Source organism: Diachasma alloeum, unplaced genomic scaffold (genome assembly GCF_001412515.2).
Source record: "Diachasma alloeum isolate Michigan unplaced genomic scaffold, Dall2.0 Dall_scaffold_00299, whole genome shotgun sequence".
NCBI lineage: Eukaryota > Metazoa > Arthropoda > Insecta > Hymenoptera > Braconidae > Diachasma > Diachasma alloeum.
This window is the reverse complement of record NW_021680438.1, coordinates 954,707-970,023: the sequence shown is the minus strand read 5'-3', so window position 1 is coordinate 970,023 and position 15,317 is coordinate 954,707. Positions and strand designations below refer to the sequence as shown.

Below are 15,317 nucleotides of genomic sequence, written 5' to 3'. Positions count from 1 at the left end.
TCAGAACTGTCAAAACTATGTGGAAAAAGTGAAAACTGAGAAACCGTTTTTTTGGCCCCAGCCAAAGGGTGAGATTTTCGGGTTTTCCGGGGCAGGTGGATTTTCGCCTAAATCGAATCTTTTAGCCGGGTGAACGTTGATTTTAACTATTTAAGCGACGGGCTATTCAGAACTCTCAACAGTATGTGGAAAAAGTGAAAACTGAGGAACCGTTTTTTTTGGCCCCAGCCAAAAGGTGAGATTTTCGGGTTTTCCGGGCAAGTGGATTTTCGCCTAAATCGAATCTTTTAGCCGGGTGAACGTTGATTCCAGCTATTTAAGCGCCGGGCTTGTCAGAACTGTCAAAAGTATGTGGAAAAAGTGAAAACTGAGGAACCGTTTTTTTTGGCCCCAGCCAAAAGGTGAGATTTTCGGGTTTTCCGGGCAAGTGGATTTTCGCCTAAATCGAATCTTTTAGCCGGGTGAACGTTGATTCCAACTATTTAAGCGACGGGCTATTCAGAACTCTCAAAAGTATGTGGAAAAAGTGATTGTTCTGCAAAACTTGACACTTTTGTTTGTTTGCAGGGAAGGTTGAGGAAAATATTGCGATTAATTTTGAAGGTCGAGGGGTATTTGGCGGAGAATTTTCCGGGACTGGATTTTGACCAAGCGGAGCGCAGTATTCGAGGGCTTCTTCCAGCAAAACATCGAATTGGTTAGAAATAAATGAAGAGCTACTATACAATTATCAGATGTAATTTCAAGAAGCTAGTGTGCAATTTCCTAAAAAAATTGATAGCAAAAGAGTATCACGACCTCGAATACTGCGCTGTGATTGGCTAAAATCCAGTCCCGGAAAATTCTCACAGAAATTCTCAGAAATATCACCAGAAATCTCCATAAATTTTACCAAAAACGAGCAGAAATTTTACCTGAACAGCACTGGCATTTTTCATAGTCGGTAGATTGTGATTTTTCCAATAATAGCACTAGAATGTTTGTAAAGAATGTCTCTCCGTGCACATTTAAAATTCACTATTCATCCCATACTTTATGCCCCGACATAGGGTAAAAAAAACCTAGAAATGGATTCCGCTCCACGACTACTTGCCTCATTTCGTAATTTTCCTCCAACTTTTCTCTGTGTGTGGATAAAAACCGAATATCTACAGACCAATATTTATCTTTCCATCGCATGAATGACGTTCAATTTAGACATTCAATTATTGTCCACCTGTTTAAAGAAAACTATAGGCAGATTCTGAAGTGATTTTACTCGGTTAAGTAACACCAAAATTCTTAATTGCCACTAATGTCTTCCTCACTGTAGCCCGACAGCAATAATACCATCAGCAAATAAAAAGCGAGAGAAAATCATACCCAAGCATCTTCCAACATATGATAAGAAATGTGTTTAGTCAATTGTCAAGTCGTGTGATTTACCTTACGCTGCGTATTTATGTGCAGTGCGGAGCAGAACGCGGAGAGACACTGCCGCTTCATTAGCTTCCGATTAGTGAATGGAAATCGAGTGACATTATTCACGTTTGAGTGGTGATTCAAGCTTCGGTGTGGGCAATGTCCACCAACATTGGGAATGGAGAATTCGATGCTCCCGGGGAGATATTGCAACGACATAGTTTGAGAAAAGTTCTGAAGAGTGAGTTGATGAGAGCTGAAGCTAGGGATGATGAAGAGCCATTGACACAGGAGGATCTTGCGCCGGAGGGTGGATGGGGGTGGATGGTCGCGTTGGGAATGACAATCACTTTTGTGAGTAACGAATAAGTAATTTAATCCAATAAATATGATATTCCCGCAAATTTAGAATTAAATGTGATCCTTCTGTCTCACAATAAGAAGAATGATAACGTTGCTCTCAATCTAAAAAAAATTTGTCCCATTTGAGAACAGAATGACAGAAGAAACAGAAGAAAATAACTGATTTCTGATCAATGGTTTTCAAAATATCTACCAAATTAATTTTAAACACTACTAGGACAAAATGGATCTTGTTTTTTTAAATTTAAAAGGAGATTCCTCTGTCATTTGAATATTCTGTGCTATCACACGCACAAAAAGATTTTCGAAGAATCTTAACGAACCCGCCTGCAAATTTTTGTTGGATTTCTATTGAACTTCTATTGAATATTCTTAACTTCATCTTTTTTTATGGAAAATCTCCAATAGAAACTATTTTATAGAAAAAAATGAGTTGAATTTCATCTTTCTATACGAATTTTTCTGTCGTGACTTTTCCGGTGTTTTTTCCGCTGTAAAAAATACCGAAGTTTTTTCCGCTGTATTTTTCTCTTCTCATTAGAAGAACCGAACAAAAAAGTTTAGAAAATTCCTGTCGAGGAATTTCTATAGATAATCTGTGAATAGATAAAGTTGTATAGAAAAATCGAATTCCATTGAATATTCTCCATCGAACATTTCTATTAAAAATAAACACGCAGATGAGCTGTGAAATTTTCCAATAAAATCGGCCAAAAATTAATAGAAAGTTCAATAGAAATCTAGTATTATTTTACAGTGAATTCGCTAGGTTTTTCTATAGAATTTTTTCGCACGCGCATTCTCAAAACAAGACAATGTCAATTAATTCAAGAAGAACACATTTTTCTGTGCAGACAGTGATGTTTAGTACAGTACCATGCATTCCCATTATGTTTGGAGAATTGCTGGAGTCCAGTGGTTCCCCTGGCGCATCGATGACAATTCTCAACATGATATGGACAATCAGCTGGTCGTTATCAGGTACCAAAACATTAATTACCTTCACGTGTATTAGATGTTTTCAAAGTAATTACTTCAGAAATATCTCTCTAGGACTCTGTACAAACGTATTATTGAAAAAATTTCCAATGAGATTGGTTGGTGTCTGCGGTGCGCTGGTGTTCTCCATCTTTTCGACGATCCCTGCGGTGGTAGTGGATGTTTATCAGTTGGGAATTACCTTCTTTGCTCAGGGTATTGGTTTAGGCATTATGGCGACAATCTGTCAGTCAAATTTCAATGCTTATTTCGTCAAGAGACGAGCCACTGTAAGAATTTAACATTTTTTTATGAATCTCAATTCACGTTGAGGTTTCTCTAATGTTTTCTCAGTTGTTTTCTTTGCACTTTAGGTGATGAGTGCCAGTCAAATTATTATGAGTTTATTTGGCGTTCTATATCCCATCATCGTAGGTGAAATGATACAGGTCTTCGGATTCCGAGGTATGAAGGAAGACTCGAGCGTTTATTTTTAGGTCTCTTTTGCGGAAGATAAATCTCAGAATTACGTGACAATTTAAGTAAACGTCGGCTGAAAGCCTTTTCTGTGAGGTTTATTATAATTTAACTCCTGAAACGCATATAATTTTTTCAGCGCGCTTTATTTTTGATGCCCTGTCATTGAAAATCAAAATTTTTTCGGGCGCCGTACTTGAAGGGTTAACGAGGGATGATATATACAATCCATTCCCTTTTACGACCTCTATATGAGGCAAATAAATAATCAATTATCAAGGCACAAATTGAAAAATCCGGGGACACATGGATTCGAAAAAATGAGTTACAAGTTTTCATAACACTGAGGCTTTTCGGGGATTACACATTCCTTATCACATGCTTTTTAATCCAATTTTTAATACCTTAATTTAGATAATTTTTTAAATTAGCAGTGCTTCATGAGGAAAAGTGCCAGATGGGATGACTTGTAAATCTACGTTAGCATCCATAATATTATATGTAATATCTCGCAGAGATTTAAATTCATTAACCCTCTGAGTTGAATGGGCGTTCCCTCACGGAAAAAATATATATGTGAACAATTATATGTGGGATAGGTGTTCGATATACTTTGAATATATTTTTGGCAAAAAATTCTGTATATTCGAAATATATGTTGAATATATACGTGTACATATATGCGGCCATAATTGATGCATATGTCTCATATATGTATTTTCCGTGCGGGTTTCCACCATTCTACGCACTTTCCGTACGAATTGCCCGGCCCGCACGTATGAAAAAATCGAATAAAAATTTTCTATACGAATTGCGTATAGAATTTCTACAGGATTTTCGTATATGATATTCGAATATTTCTATACGGATATTTTGTATACAAATTATTTCTATACGATTTCTATAGGAGTTGCGACATTTCTCTACGTTTTTCTCTGGAGCGTTTAGACATATTTCGTATGAAAATAAAAATTTATGTAAAAATTTATGTACAGAAAATATTCGTATAGGAATATCCGAATATCATATACGAAAATCCTATAGAATTTCTATACGCAATCCGTATAGAAAATTTCTATACGATTTTTTCATACGTGCCCGCTTCGCCGGACAAAGTACTACTCAGGCCGACGTTCACCTTAGCGATCTTAATAGCGACCTGTCGGAATTCTCCAAATTAATGCAAGATGTGGTCACGAATTTTAAGATTTATCGAATCTTTTTTCTAACAGTCTATTCAAACACTGACAGAAAGGATTATTTATTGTTAAGAAATGAATTTGATGAAGGCTGGGGTCGATTTGGTCTCGCCAAGTTCTAATAATCGTAATAGTTAACAAATGCGCATTTGGGAAGCCTTGTTCGACTACACGGAGAGAAATATTCAATAAAAATTACGTCTTTTCCGCCATTTCGGAGCGAAATGTGGTTGTAGGAAATTTTACGGAACTTTCACGGAATTTTTCCGGAGGGTTCCGTAATTTTTATCTGAATCTTCTGTGAAAAATTACGATACCGTCCCTCAAATTTTCTGAGTCGATTCCGTAATCGGTGAGTGAATTGTGAGTTCCGTAATTTTTACTGAACATTTCTCTCCGTGTAGATTTTGATCTTTCCACTGGCCCATTCATTAACGATTAAAAAATATTCATTTGGTCATATTCAACTCTACCATTTGTTAATAGTTAACGAACCTCGTTGGCAATGAATGAATCGTTCTATCAGTGGACGATAAAAGTTATGTAATTATTGAACGAAAAAATAACGTTTGAGATTTAAATCACGGGCTTCCATTCAATAAAAGCTCTATGTCCTGTGTTGGTTGTAGGTACAATCGCTCTAGCCGGTGCTATAAGTTTCCACAGTGTTTTCGGAATGCTGCTGATGCATCCTGTTGAATGGTATCTGAGGGACCCCAAAGAAGTACTAGCCGAGAGGCGAGCTACAATACGCAGAACATTATCCCAAGAAAAAAGTGCAATGAGTGATACATCTAAAGATGTTGAAATGAATGCACAAGATTCGATGATTAAGGAAAAAAAGTTGAATGTTGAACATAGTCGATGGAGTAGTCTTGGAAATCTTAGAGAAAGCTCGGGTTACCACACACTTCTTACTGAAACTTTGAAGGTACTCAGCCATCATAGAGCAGAGAAATATTTTAGTCTCTAGGGATGAACCCAAAATTTTAGGAATCATTTCTTAATTTTTAGAAATCTAGCGCTAATTTTTTAGGATTCTTGATACTAACTACATTGTTAGAAATTTTTCGCAGAAACTTTCAGTATATTTCCTTTAAATTTTTATCACGTAATAGTTTCTTTTAAACTTCAAGAAATTTTGTCATGCACTGAGAAAAAAAAACCTAATATCTGGACCATTTACTTGGGACACGTAATTTTTCTTCAACCGCTCAATTCGCCCAGGTGTCGCCAATTACGTGGCCCAAGAAAGTTCTCATGCTTTAAGGGGAATCAGAAGACCAATGTTTCCCTGAACTTTTCAAACAAATTTCGTGCTCAAATTTATCAATATTTTTTGAACCCAAAGTACATTGATCTTTATCATCGCTTCCTGGAGATTAATGTGCTTTGATTTGTAAAAATATCGATAAATTTCCGCAGAAAATTTGTTCAAAAATTTGGAAAATTAGCGGCATTCTGCTACCCCTTAACCCCTTACGGACCCGGCCCTTTTGGATCCAAGCATTTTGTACGTTTGACACAACTAGAATTAGATAACTTCTAATCAATGGAAAATTATGAAACCAATATGTAATTGAAGCTACAGTATTCCTTTTTCCATTGAGTTATTTTCCATAGTTTAGAAATAATCAATTTCGAAGAGAGTCATTCACATTTTCATGGGTCGATACATGGTATCAACGCTGTACATGACGGGTTCAAATATTTTTGTACTCAAGTATGATTTTGTTACACATGAATTCACCCAAAGCGCGTAGAAGAATCGTCAATCTTCAAGTAGTTACTGTTTTCATGATTTTTTTTTATGCACTTCCAATGTTTCGATATATAATATATTCATGATATCACGCGGAACGATAGTGATAAATGAAAACTTACTCAACTTCCGTGAAGCGCAAATATTCTGCGATTTAAGCCAGTAAAGAAAATTTATTTCTCTCAAGGAAATAGAGTCTAAATATTAGGAAATATTTCTCTCAGTGTGAAAAACTCGAAATTTTACGGCAAGATCAATGAAAACTGTAAATTTCAGTTCAGTCATTCCATAAAAATTGACAGAAATCAGGAAATTGCAGGTAAATTCGAGAATTCGTGTCTTCTAGTCGTTCAAAACGTCGAGATTTCATTGAATTTTCAGTAATAATACCCCGGTTGTTCCGAAATTATCGGTTATGTTCCGATAACTTAGTTGAATCGAAAAGAATGTGTCAAATTTTTTTCTGCAAAAATCCAGTTTCAGGCGAAAGTTGCGTCAAGCTCTGATGTTGCGTTGATAAGAGACCCAAGGTCACGAGTAAACTCAATCTCAAGAACACCAGTGCGGGGACCCTCAGTTCTATCCTCTCCCAGTTCCAGCATAGGAAATCTTGGTGTTGCAATAGCGGAAATGCAGTTACGAAAGAAACATCCGCTGAAAACTCCGACTGACTTTCATAACGAAAAGACTGTAACGATACTCAAAGAGAGGGAGAACCTGATTGCAGGGTCGAATGGAAGAGTCGAATGTGAAGGAGATCAAGGATTTACGTAGGATATCAATTTGAAAGAGCTTGAAAGACTTATTCAGTAGCGAAATGGTAAAGTCAGATGAGTCAAGTTCACTCCAAAGCAGGTGAATTTTTTGGTCAATATCTCCGAATTTGAGGAAGACAAGGGGAATTTTCTCAAAGATCTCACGCATAGAAAAACATCTCCGAAACAATCAATGGGATTTATATCACCCGTGCAATAAGACGGGTCTGTGACTATTGACTTTTGCACGCAGTGATATAAATTTTTTTTGTCAGTCCCAGATAGGAAATGCCAGTGTTGAAAAAACGGGCCAAGTATGGCACAAGCCTGGACTTGCGCAGTCTTGACAAACAAGCTTGGTCCGAGGTTCAGCCATCCCTGGGGACCATTGCTTGAGTCTTGGGAGAGGGGCGGGTAAGCGAGCCTTGGTTGACAGATCTAGCCCAGTGTGGGCCGCACATTGGCATGGCGGAGCTCGATACCCAAGCCCCGGCAAGCGGTGGTTCGAAGCTTATTTTATGTTCCTCATAGACAAAATATATAGCCGGAGAAAATATGTGACATATATGTAAGATGAATATCAAATAAATTTGCGGGAAAAAAGGCATAAGACAAACTCACATTAATCTAAAAGACTGACGCGAATATTTATTCAACACATAGGAGCATTTACATTTATTTTTCACAACTCCGTTGTATAGGAATATAGGGGTGAAATCACAAGGGTAAAATCTGAAGGGTATATTTGCAAGGGTTAAATCGTAATAACGGAAAGCGGAAAGCGAGAAAATCATAAAGGTAACATGACGAGGGTTGAATGGTAAAGGTGGAATTTTGAGGGTAAAATTTGGAGGGTGTGCCCGTTACTTCTTGTCTACCTACCTGAATAGTGCTCTGATGTTCCATACAACCGATTCCATTAAAATATTGTCCATAAACATTTCCCGACATAAATTTCCGAAGTTTTTTTGACTCGGATTTTTGTCTTCCTCGCATTAAGGAAATGCAACAGAAAACTTGTGATGATTTTTGATACAATTAATAATTCAAATTAATAATTAAAATGAAATGAAATTAATACAACAGAAAACTTGGAAAATTTAAGGGGGAGAATTTCTATCGACCATATTTCCATAGAACAAATTAAATAGGAACATAAAATTCTATTGATTTTTTCCATGAAATTTTCTCGTACCGGCTCGTTTGAGAAAATTCTGCTATCTCCCATCAACTTTGAAATATTCAGCAAAAACTGGACCCTGAAATTGATTCATCTCGGTTTACTACTCCACTTCTATCTGAATTACTAAATTTAATATGATTATCGCTGCATTTTCCAGAGAAATGATTCTGGACTTGTTTGACTTTTCAATCCTCAAAGACTGCACCTTCATCATCATGTGTTTTGGCGTGAGTTGTGCTATCTCGAGTGATATAATATTCTCCTCGTTGCTGCCCCTAGCAATGTTCAATAGAGGGTACACAACTGGGGACGCATCATATGTAGTGGCCATCTCTTGCGCAGCAGAGTTTGTTGCTAAAATCTTCCTAACAATACTGACGATATTCATCGAATTCAGGGCCAAAATGTTAGTGTTTATGGCCATGATTGCTATGGCAGTCGTTAAACTCGGTGAGAGAACATAAGTTACCTCCGTGTTATATTGCAATCAATTTGGGATAAATTAATCCAATTTTTCTTGGATTTCTCAGCGTATTTCAATCTAGAATCAACGTTAACGGGTATCATGGTCTCTATGGCGCTGATCGGAGCTGTCCGAGTTTTCATATTTGTTCCGCAATCTCTGGTAATAGTTGAAAATTACCCTGTGCACAAATATGCCGCTTGCTATGGAATCTACTCGATGATCAGTGGACTGACATTCATCATAACCAATCCCATTTTTGGTATGTAGAATATATGTTTTTGTTGTTGTTTACTTCCATATTATTTAATCGAACATTCACGTATTATTATTTTTTAATTATCCTAGAAGAATTTTCGTAAGACATGTAAAAACTCCTTCGGATGAAATTTTTTATGGGGAAAATATAAGGAAATTCCCATTCTTTCTATCAAAACTCAAGAACGTTCATGAAAATTTCATTGCAATATAGAATGAAACAAAATTATTTCTATCGACAATTTTGCAGGTATCATCAAGGATTTGACCGGCAGTTTTGCCGTATGCCAGCTGGCCCTAATCGCCCTGAATTGTGCATTTATCCTGCCATGGGCAATAGAATTAACAGCCTACTATCGGAATAAAAGAAAACAAGAAAAACCCAATTCCGTAAACTAATATTAAGAATTTATTATTTTCAATCATGGACATTTACATAACAGTCGTGGTTTTTGTTCGCGGCTCGATCCAGATTGGGAAGCCATCTGCGCGTTTAAGGATTATGTCCAATTGCAGCCGGAAATCCGCTTCGGTCAGATCGGAGAGAATCTTGTAGTTTCTTAGTATTGTGGAGAGGAGTACTTTCAACTTCAACATTGCGTATTTGCGGCCGACGCAAGATCTAGGAACAAATTTAATTATTGTAATTCATTATCCACTTTCATGTTATGTTCTATTTGATAATTTGCCGTTATATATCATTACAGCAGCAAATTTGAGGGAATTTGCATGCAGTTCTGTTCTTTCTGATCGAGGTTTGCATGCAATTTTTGTATGGCTGCATATACGAATTGAATGAAAAATACTGGACACGACTATCTTCATATCGATACGGATGATAAAATTCAGCAAACATTGCCTGACAAAACGTAAAAGTCAGACGAAATATTCTTTCGACAATTTTTACGAAATAGCGTATGAAGTTACGAGTGCATAACGGAGTACTTTTCCGGCCGAATGGCAGCGCTTCACGTACGCTGTGCGTCACACCACAACCTCCGCATACGAAATATTGTCAAGTCATAATGCAGACGTTTTTTCATCAGGCATAACTTCTTGATTTTACAATTTCATCATTTCGTTACATAAAAAAATTATTTTTGCTGTTTGAATTTACCAATCCGATTCTCCTATTCACACATTCTTCATAACATATGAATAACTGAACAATTAATTTTTAATTAATGAGTAATACTTCGAACATCTGTAAACGAAAAATAGTATATTGTGTTACTAGTGCGTAAAGTGAATTTCGAGCGCGTAAAACGAAGCTTTACGCAAGACCTCTGAAATTTACGCACACCGTGCGTAAAACAAGCACTTTACGCACACTAAATGGTTTAGAAAAGTGAACTTTTCAGGCGGGTATCACAAAATCACTCATTTCGGTTCCAAATTTGAGATTATGTAAAAAAAAAATTATGCAAGTTCCCTGCTAAGTTTTGTAACCAAAGAGATGTACAAAAATTATGAATAAAAAATGATGAGCTTTATTTTTGTAGAAAAATAATTGAGTAATGTTTTTTTCTATCACCTTGGTCCAGCGCTGAAGGGAACATAAGCATAGTAATGCCTGGTCTGTGTATTTTCCGGCAAAAACCTGTCAGGATCGAAGACCTCAGGATTCGGATAGTACTCCTCAAGACGATGTATCTGATACTGTGCAATAATCACCGTGGTACCACGTGGTAACACATAATCACCGGACGCTGAAATAATTTAATGTAACGATTATTCAAATTATTCTCATTTACAAATGAAATATGGAAGTGACGGAGTGATTTTATTATTGAAATCATTACCAAGCTTGACGTCCTCGTTGAGGTGCCTGGCGATTGCTGGCACGGGTGGAAACATTCTCAATGATTCCATAATCACACGCTCCAGGTACTTCATCTCGAGTGTATCTTGAAAGGTGCAGGGACGATCTGATCCCTTGAATATACTGTCCAGCTCTTCCATAACACGCTCCTATTAATGGCAATTATTGAACTTCCTTTTTTTCAGGTTGGATGAAATAAAAGAATGTTGATGGAGAAAATTTATAAATTGATTGGACGAGGTTAAATTAATGGGGAGAGATGGGTGATGCTGCGAATGGACAGAAATTATTCGTCAAGATGTGTGCGACTTGTCATACTGTTGATGCAGGCGGTAAACATAAGGTTGGACCCAATTTATTTGGGGTTATCGGAAGAGTTGCTGGAAGTGAGTGATGTCAAAAACTTCATGAAGAAACCTAGTGAATTGGTTAAAAAATTCGTCCCAATTTCTATCGAACTAGTAGTAGTAATTCTACTAGTTTCTTCTCGATTCAATTCTAGATTTTCGCAATGTTCCTGCGCGTTTTTTAATAAGAAATGTCGAATAGAATGTATTTTATAGAAAGAATCAGTAGAACTTCGTCTGTCTATAGCACTATTTTTATTGAGATATTTTCTATAAGAATTCCTCGACATGAATTTCCGATTTTTTCCGTTCTATTGTTCTTCTTTCTTTGAAAAATGACACAAAAACACTTGGGAAATTTGAATCGACGCATTTTTGTAGAAAATCTGTGAATACGGGGTGTTATCATGATGATATCATGAGGGTAACGGGCGGGGTTATTTGGAGCTAAAAACGCTAATGAAATTTTTGTTTTTGACGTATTCGATTGATTAACAAATACGTAGATAAGCTGCTGAATGTTTCAATGAAGTTGATTAACAACGAATGGAAATTTCTATTTTCTACCGAATTCTCTAGATTTCTCTATAAACTTTGTTCATACGTGAACAGTTCAAATCGAAATATAATTGTGAGATTCTTCGATTCCAATTGTAGCCACCGCTGGTTTTAGTTATTCCGACGCAATGAAGAAAAAAGGAGTGACTTGGAACGAATCAACTCTCAGTGAATACCTCGAGCAGCCGAAGAAATCAGTCCCAGGGACGAAAATGGTCTTCGCTGGGTTGAAGAAGGCGAACGACCGGAGTGACATGATTGCCTATTTAAAAACATTAAAATAGAGATGAGTTACATTACCTGAATGTCCTGATGAATCCCCAAGACACAGAGGGTGAAACTGGAGCCAGCAGCTGTGGTGTCGTGACCCTGAGGACGAACTAACATTAGAAAAAAATATGAAATTCTTAATTAGGCAACAAAGTAGTTTTAATGTTAAGTAACCTCGAACATGATGGTGTCAACCTCCTCTCGAACCTCATCTTCAGTCATGTTGGCTCCATTCCTCGAGAGTTCTAGCATGAGGTCCAAGAAGGCCAAGCGTCTCTTCTCACCTGAAAGCAAGAAAAAAAGATCAAAAATTTCATCCAATTTGAAAACATCAACAGGAAGTGACAAAATTATCCGTTAGTATTTTTACTCTAGAAAACTGAAGTTCCATGTGCAAATAATTTATGATGAATAATTAATTCTGTGATAAATACTCTGCTTACCGACATCATTTTCATCAATCTCATCCAGATCATCCCTCACATATCTCATCTTAGATGACTTAATCTCTTCCTTTATTGTCGCATCAACAGTCTTGCCGTGCCTGAGCTCCTCGGGATAAGCCTCCTCTCCCTTTTCCTCGTAATCCATCTTCCTCTTGTCCATAATACCTCTGGTCAGTCCATGGATAATGCTCAGGAGTTTTTCCTGCTTCGTCGCGAACTTTGACCACTTGAAAACTGGGTCCATACGAAGCATGAAGTTGTACTGCCTCTGATGAACAATATTACACAACCTGTTGAGAAGAAACTCCATCAGCAACTATTCACTTCTTGCAACGGATGGATAAAAACCAAAAATTCATACTTCATTACAGCCATGGCATAATCGAATCCAGTCTTTTCTCTCTTTCCGCCTCGCACACCCATGGCAGTGTCCAGGAGAATATCAACAGTCACCGCAGACAAGTAATCATGAATATCAAATTTCTTCCCAACCTCCAACTTCAGTCTGTTGACCAAATCTAGACTGTTCTCGTAGAACAGCGGGACAAAAGTTTTGAGGACGTTGAGGTGGAACGTGGGGGCGATTATCTTCCTGTGTGTCCTCCATTTCTCTCCGGTGCTGATGAGAAGACCCTCGCCAAGCCATGGCTTAAAGAATCTGCAGAATTACAATGAATAACGTCAACCGCAAACTAAATCATTTTCATCTCCAGAGAATGGGAATTGAATTGAAACAGTACCTGTACTCTTCGGATTTGTCGAGATGCACGTGACTCCCGAGGATGATCTCAACGTCTCTGGGGTCAATCAGAAAGACAACGAGTTTCGTACCCAGGAAAGCTCTGATAACTCTACCATAGTGGATGTATTTCATCACCTCACCCAACACATCTTCCGGCGCAACTCCCCAAGCGAGCAGAGCATTTCCAAAGAAAGGAACTGTCTTTGGTCCTAAATTCACAGAAGTTGAGACCTTTCAAACTTGTTTACGACCAGTAATTCATCGATGTAATTTCTTTCTCATGGCTATGAAAACTTTAATAATAATGTAACTTTCTATATGCAGCAAAGAAATTTACCGTGTGAACAATTCAAGTCTTAGTTTTCATCTATAATTCAGGATTCAGCGATCTCCTAATGATATCCTTATGACATTCATAATGAAATTGCCAATACAAACCACAACATTACAGTCATTTTCGACATAGCGATTGGAAACTATTAACAATGAAATATGAGTAGTCATCCACAACTTGCACCAATTTCAGAACTTACCAGGCAACTTGTTTCCCATCCGCACAATCCTCAAGTTCTCGATATACCAGTGGAGTGCCCAAAGACCAGCGACGATGAAGACAAGGGGGTAAAAGAGGCTCGTCGCAAAGTAGGACGAAGTGGCGGCAACAGGTACTGCATCCATTTTTTTATTGTATTAAAAACACTATGACAAACTGCGTACACTATCGAGCAACAACGACAGACTCGTCTCCTTCTCTTAATTCTTCTCTTGTGTGATGCTGAACGTTCGCTATCCAGTGTTGAAGATTGGCTCTATCCTAAATTGATCACAAATTGCCCAGTCACCTTTGGTTATCAGTAATTCGAAACTTTTCCAACTTGTCACGCTTCCCAGTCACGGCACACAATGAAGTTTTTCCCAATCTGTTTGATACTTTTATAACCACGGTATGTCTGCAAAAATATTCCATATGTATAATTTTTACGTATGCAGTAACCTTGCCCCTCGACGAATTCATTTTGCATCGCAAATTGCAATGTGTCGGCTCAATCGGCGAAAATATAGGAAAAATTGACGATTTGACGGTGGCGAATGAGTAATTACATTGTGAAGAAAAGAGTGTGTCGTATTAGTCTACGTTTGTATGCATGATTGCTTGTCATCGGTTCCGATGATTGAATGGTGTGTGGAGGTATTCTAATGCTTTGGAATTTTTTTTTCGTGAAAATGTTTTTTGATATTTAAACTGGGTCATTGAGAACAGACGGCAATTATTAACTTCCCGACTCTAAGGGAGGGAGTTATTTTTTATTAATAAACTTATCGGAGCCTCGATTTGGGTTCCTATCTGGAACCGTTGGAACACATTTTACAATTTTAAGGGCTGCTTTCATCGAAAACAAATTATGAATATTTGATTAACAGTAAAGATCCTAGAAATCATTTTCTTCAAACTTGTAATAAGTTCTGAATGTATGAAGAATCTACTCAATGATAAAAATACGGTTGCCTGAGGTTTAAACAATTTCCGTAAGTTATTTGCAAAAAGGCAATATTGAAATGTCATTTCAGATGATACATATTAAATACTACTTCATATTGAAGTACCGCTTGCAGTTTTATAAAATTCTCGCCGTTCACTCGTGCAATTTATAAAAAATAATGAATAATTAGTGTCATTTACATTATACTCTTCAAAACATTTCTTTCCAAAATTTCCTTTTTCTTAATAATGAATGCATGCGAAAAAAAATTTATGACTCAGGAAGATGATTGTCAAATCGAAAAATTGATTATTCATTATGATGGTTTCCGGATGGATGCTCTGATGGTGTATCGGAGCAACCTAGCCCTGATAATCCAGACTGAAATATTTGCGAAACGTCGGCAAAAAACTGAATCTAGACGCGGCATCCATCCGGAAGCCATCATAATGAATAATAATATTGGCCGCGAAAGCTTCAAAACCCGAAAAATTGATTATTCATCAATAATTTCCACAAATCTTTCTGCACAAGTGGACTTTCCTATTTTTTACCGATTTTCTAAATGTTTCCCAAAGGTTTAAAATTTAATCAAATTACACTCTAAAAGTTTAAATAATAAAATAATCACAAAATAGAGGGTAACCTGCAGTTCAACTACAAATGTTGGAAGGGATTTCGATGAAAAAAATGACTAAAATACTTGGACATTCACATTTAGAGAACTTCATCACTGAAAATCTCCAAATTTAGCTGTAAATATCACTTGGACTGCATCAACGCAACTATGTTTTATGCATTGATTTGATGGT

The 15,317-nt window shown here is 37.1% G+C and overlaps 3 protein-coding genes across 3 annotated transcripts; 2 read left to right on the top strand and 1 right to left on the bottom strand.

Annotated features, from left to right (window-relative positions):
• The first annotated feature begins 1,469 nt into the window (after positions 1–1,469).
• LOC107039412 lies at positions 1,470–10,349 on the top strand. Its single transcript, XM_015259008.2, has 9 exons — positions 1,470–1,755; positions 2,619–2,745; positions 2,818–3,032; positions 3,117–3,207; positions 5,048–5,349; positions 6,658–6,950; positions 8,276–8,568; positions 8,649–8,843; positions 9,090–10,349. Exons 1-9 carry the CDS (start codon positions 1,561–1,563, stop codon positions 9,236–9,238), a joined length of 1,860 nt encoding a protein of 619 aa, XP_015114494.1. The 5' UTR covers positions 1,470–1,560; the 3' UTR covers positions 9,239–10,349.
• Positions 9,226–13,914, bottom strand: LOC107039413 (cytochrome P450 4g15). Its single transcript, XM_015259009.1, has 9 exons — positions 13,558–13,914; positions 13,023–13,233; positions 12,644–12,940; positions 12,280–12,572; positions 12,011–12,120; positions 11,867–11,935; positions 10,642–10,810; positions 10,374–10,548; positions 9,226–9,461 (listed from the first exon to the last, which is right to left on the bottom strand). Exons 1-9 carry the CDS (start codon positions 13,700–13,702, stop codon positions 9,272–9,274), a joined length of 1,659 nt encoding a protein of 552 aa, XP_015114495.1. The 5' UTR covers positions 13,703–13,914; the 3' UTR covers positions 9,226–9,271.
• Positions 10,921–12,115, top strand: LOC107039414 (cytochrome c-2-like). The gene is made up of 2 exons (XM_015259010.2): positions 10,921–11,047; positions 11,666–12,115. Exons 1-2 carry the CDS (start codon positions 10,921–10,923, stop codon positions 11,848–11,850), a joined length of 312 nt encoding a protein of 103 aa, XP_015114496.1. The 3' UTR covers positions 11,851–12,115.
• Positions 13,915–15,317: the final 1,403 nt, after the last annotated feature.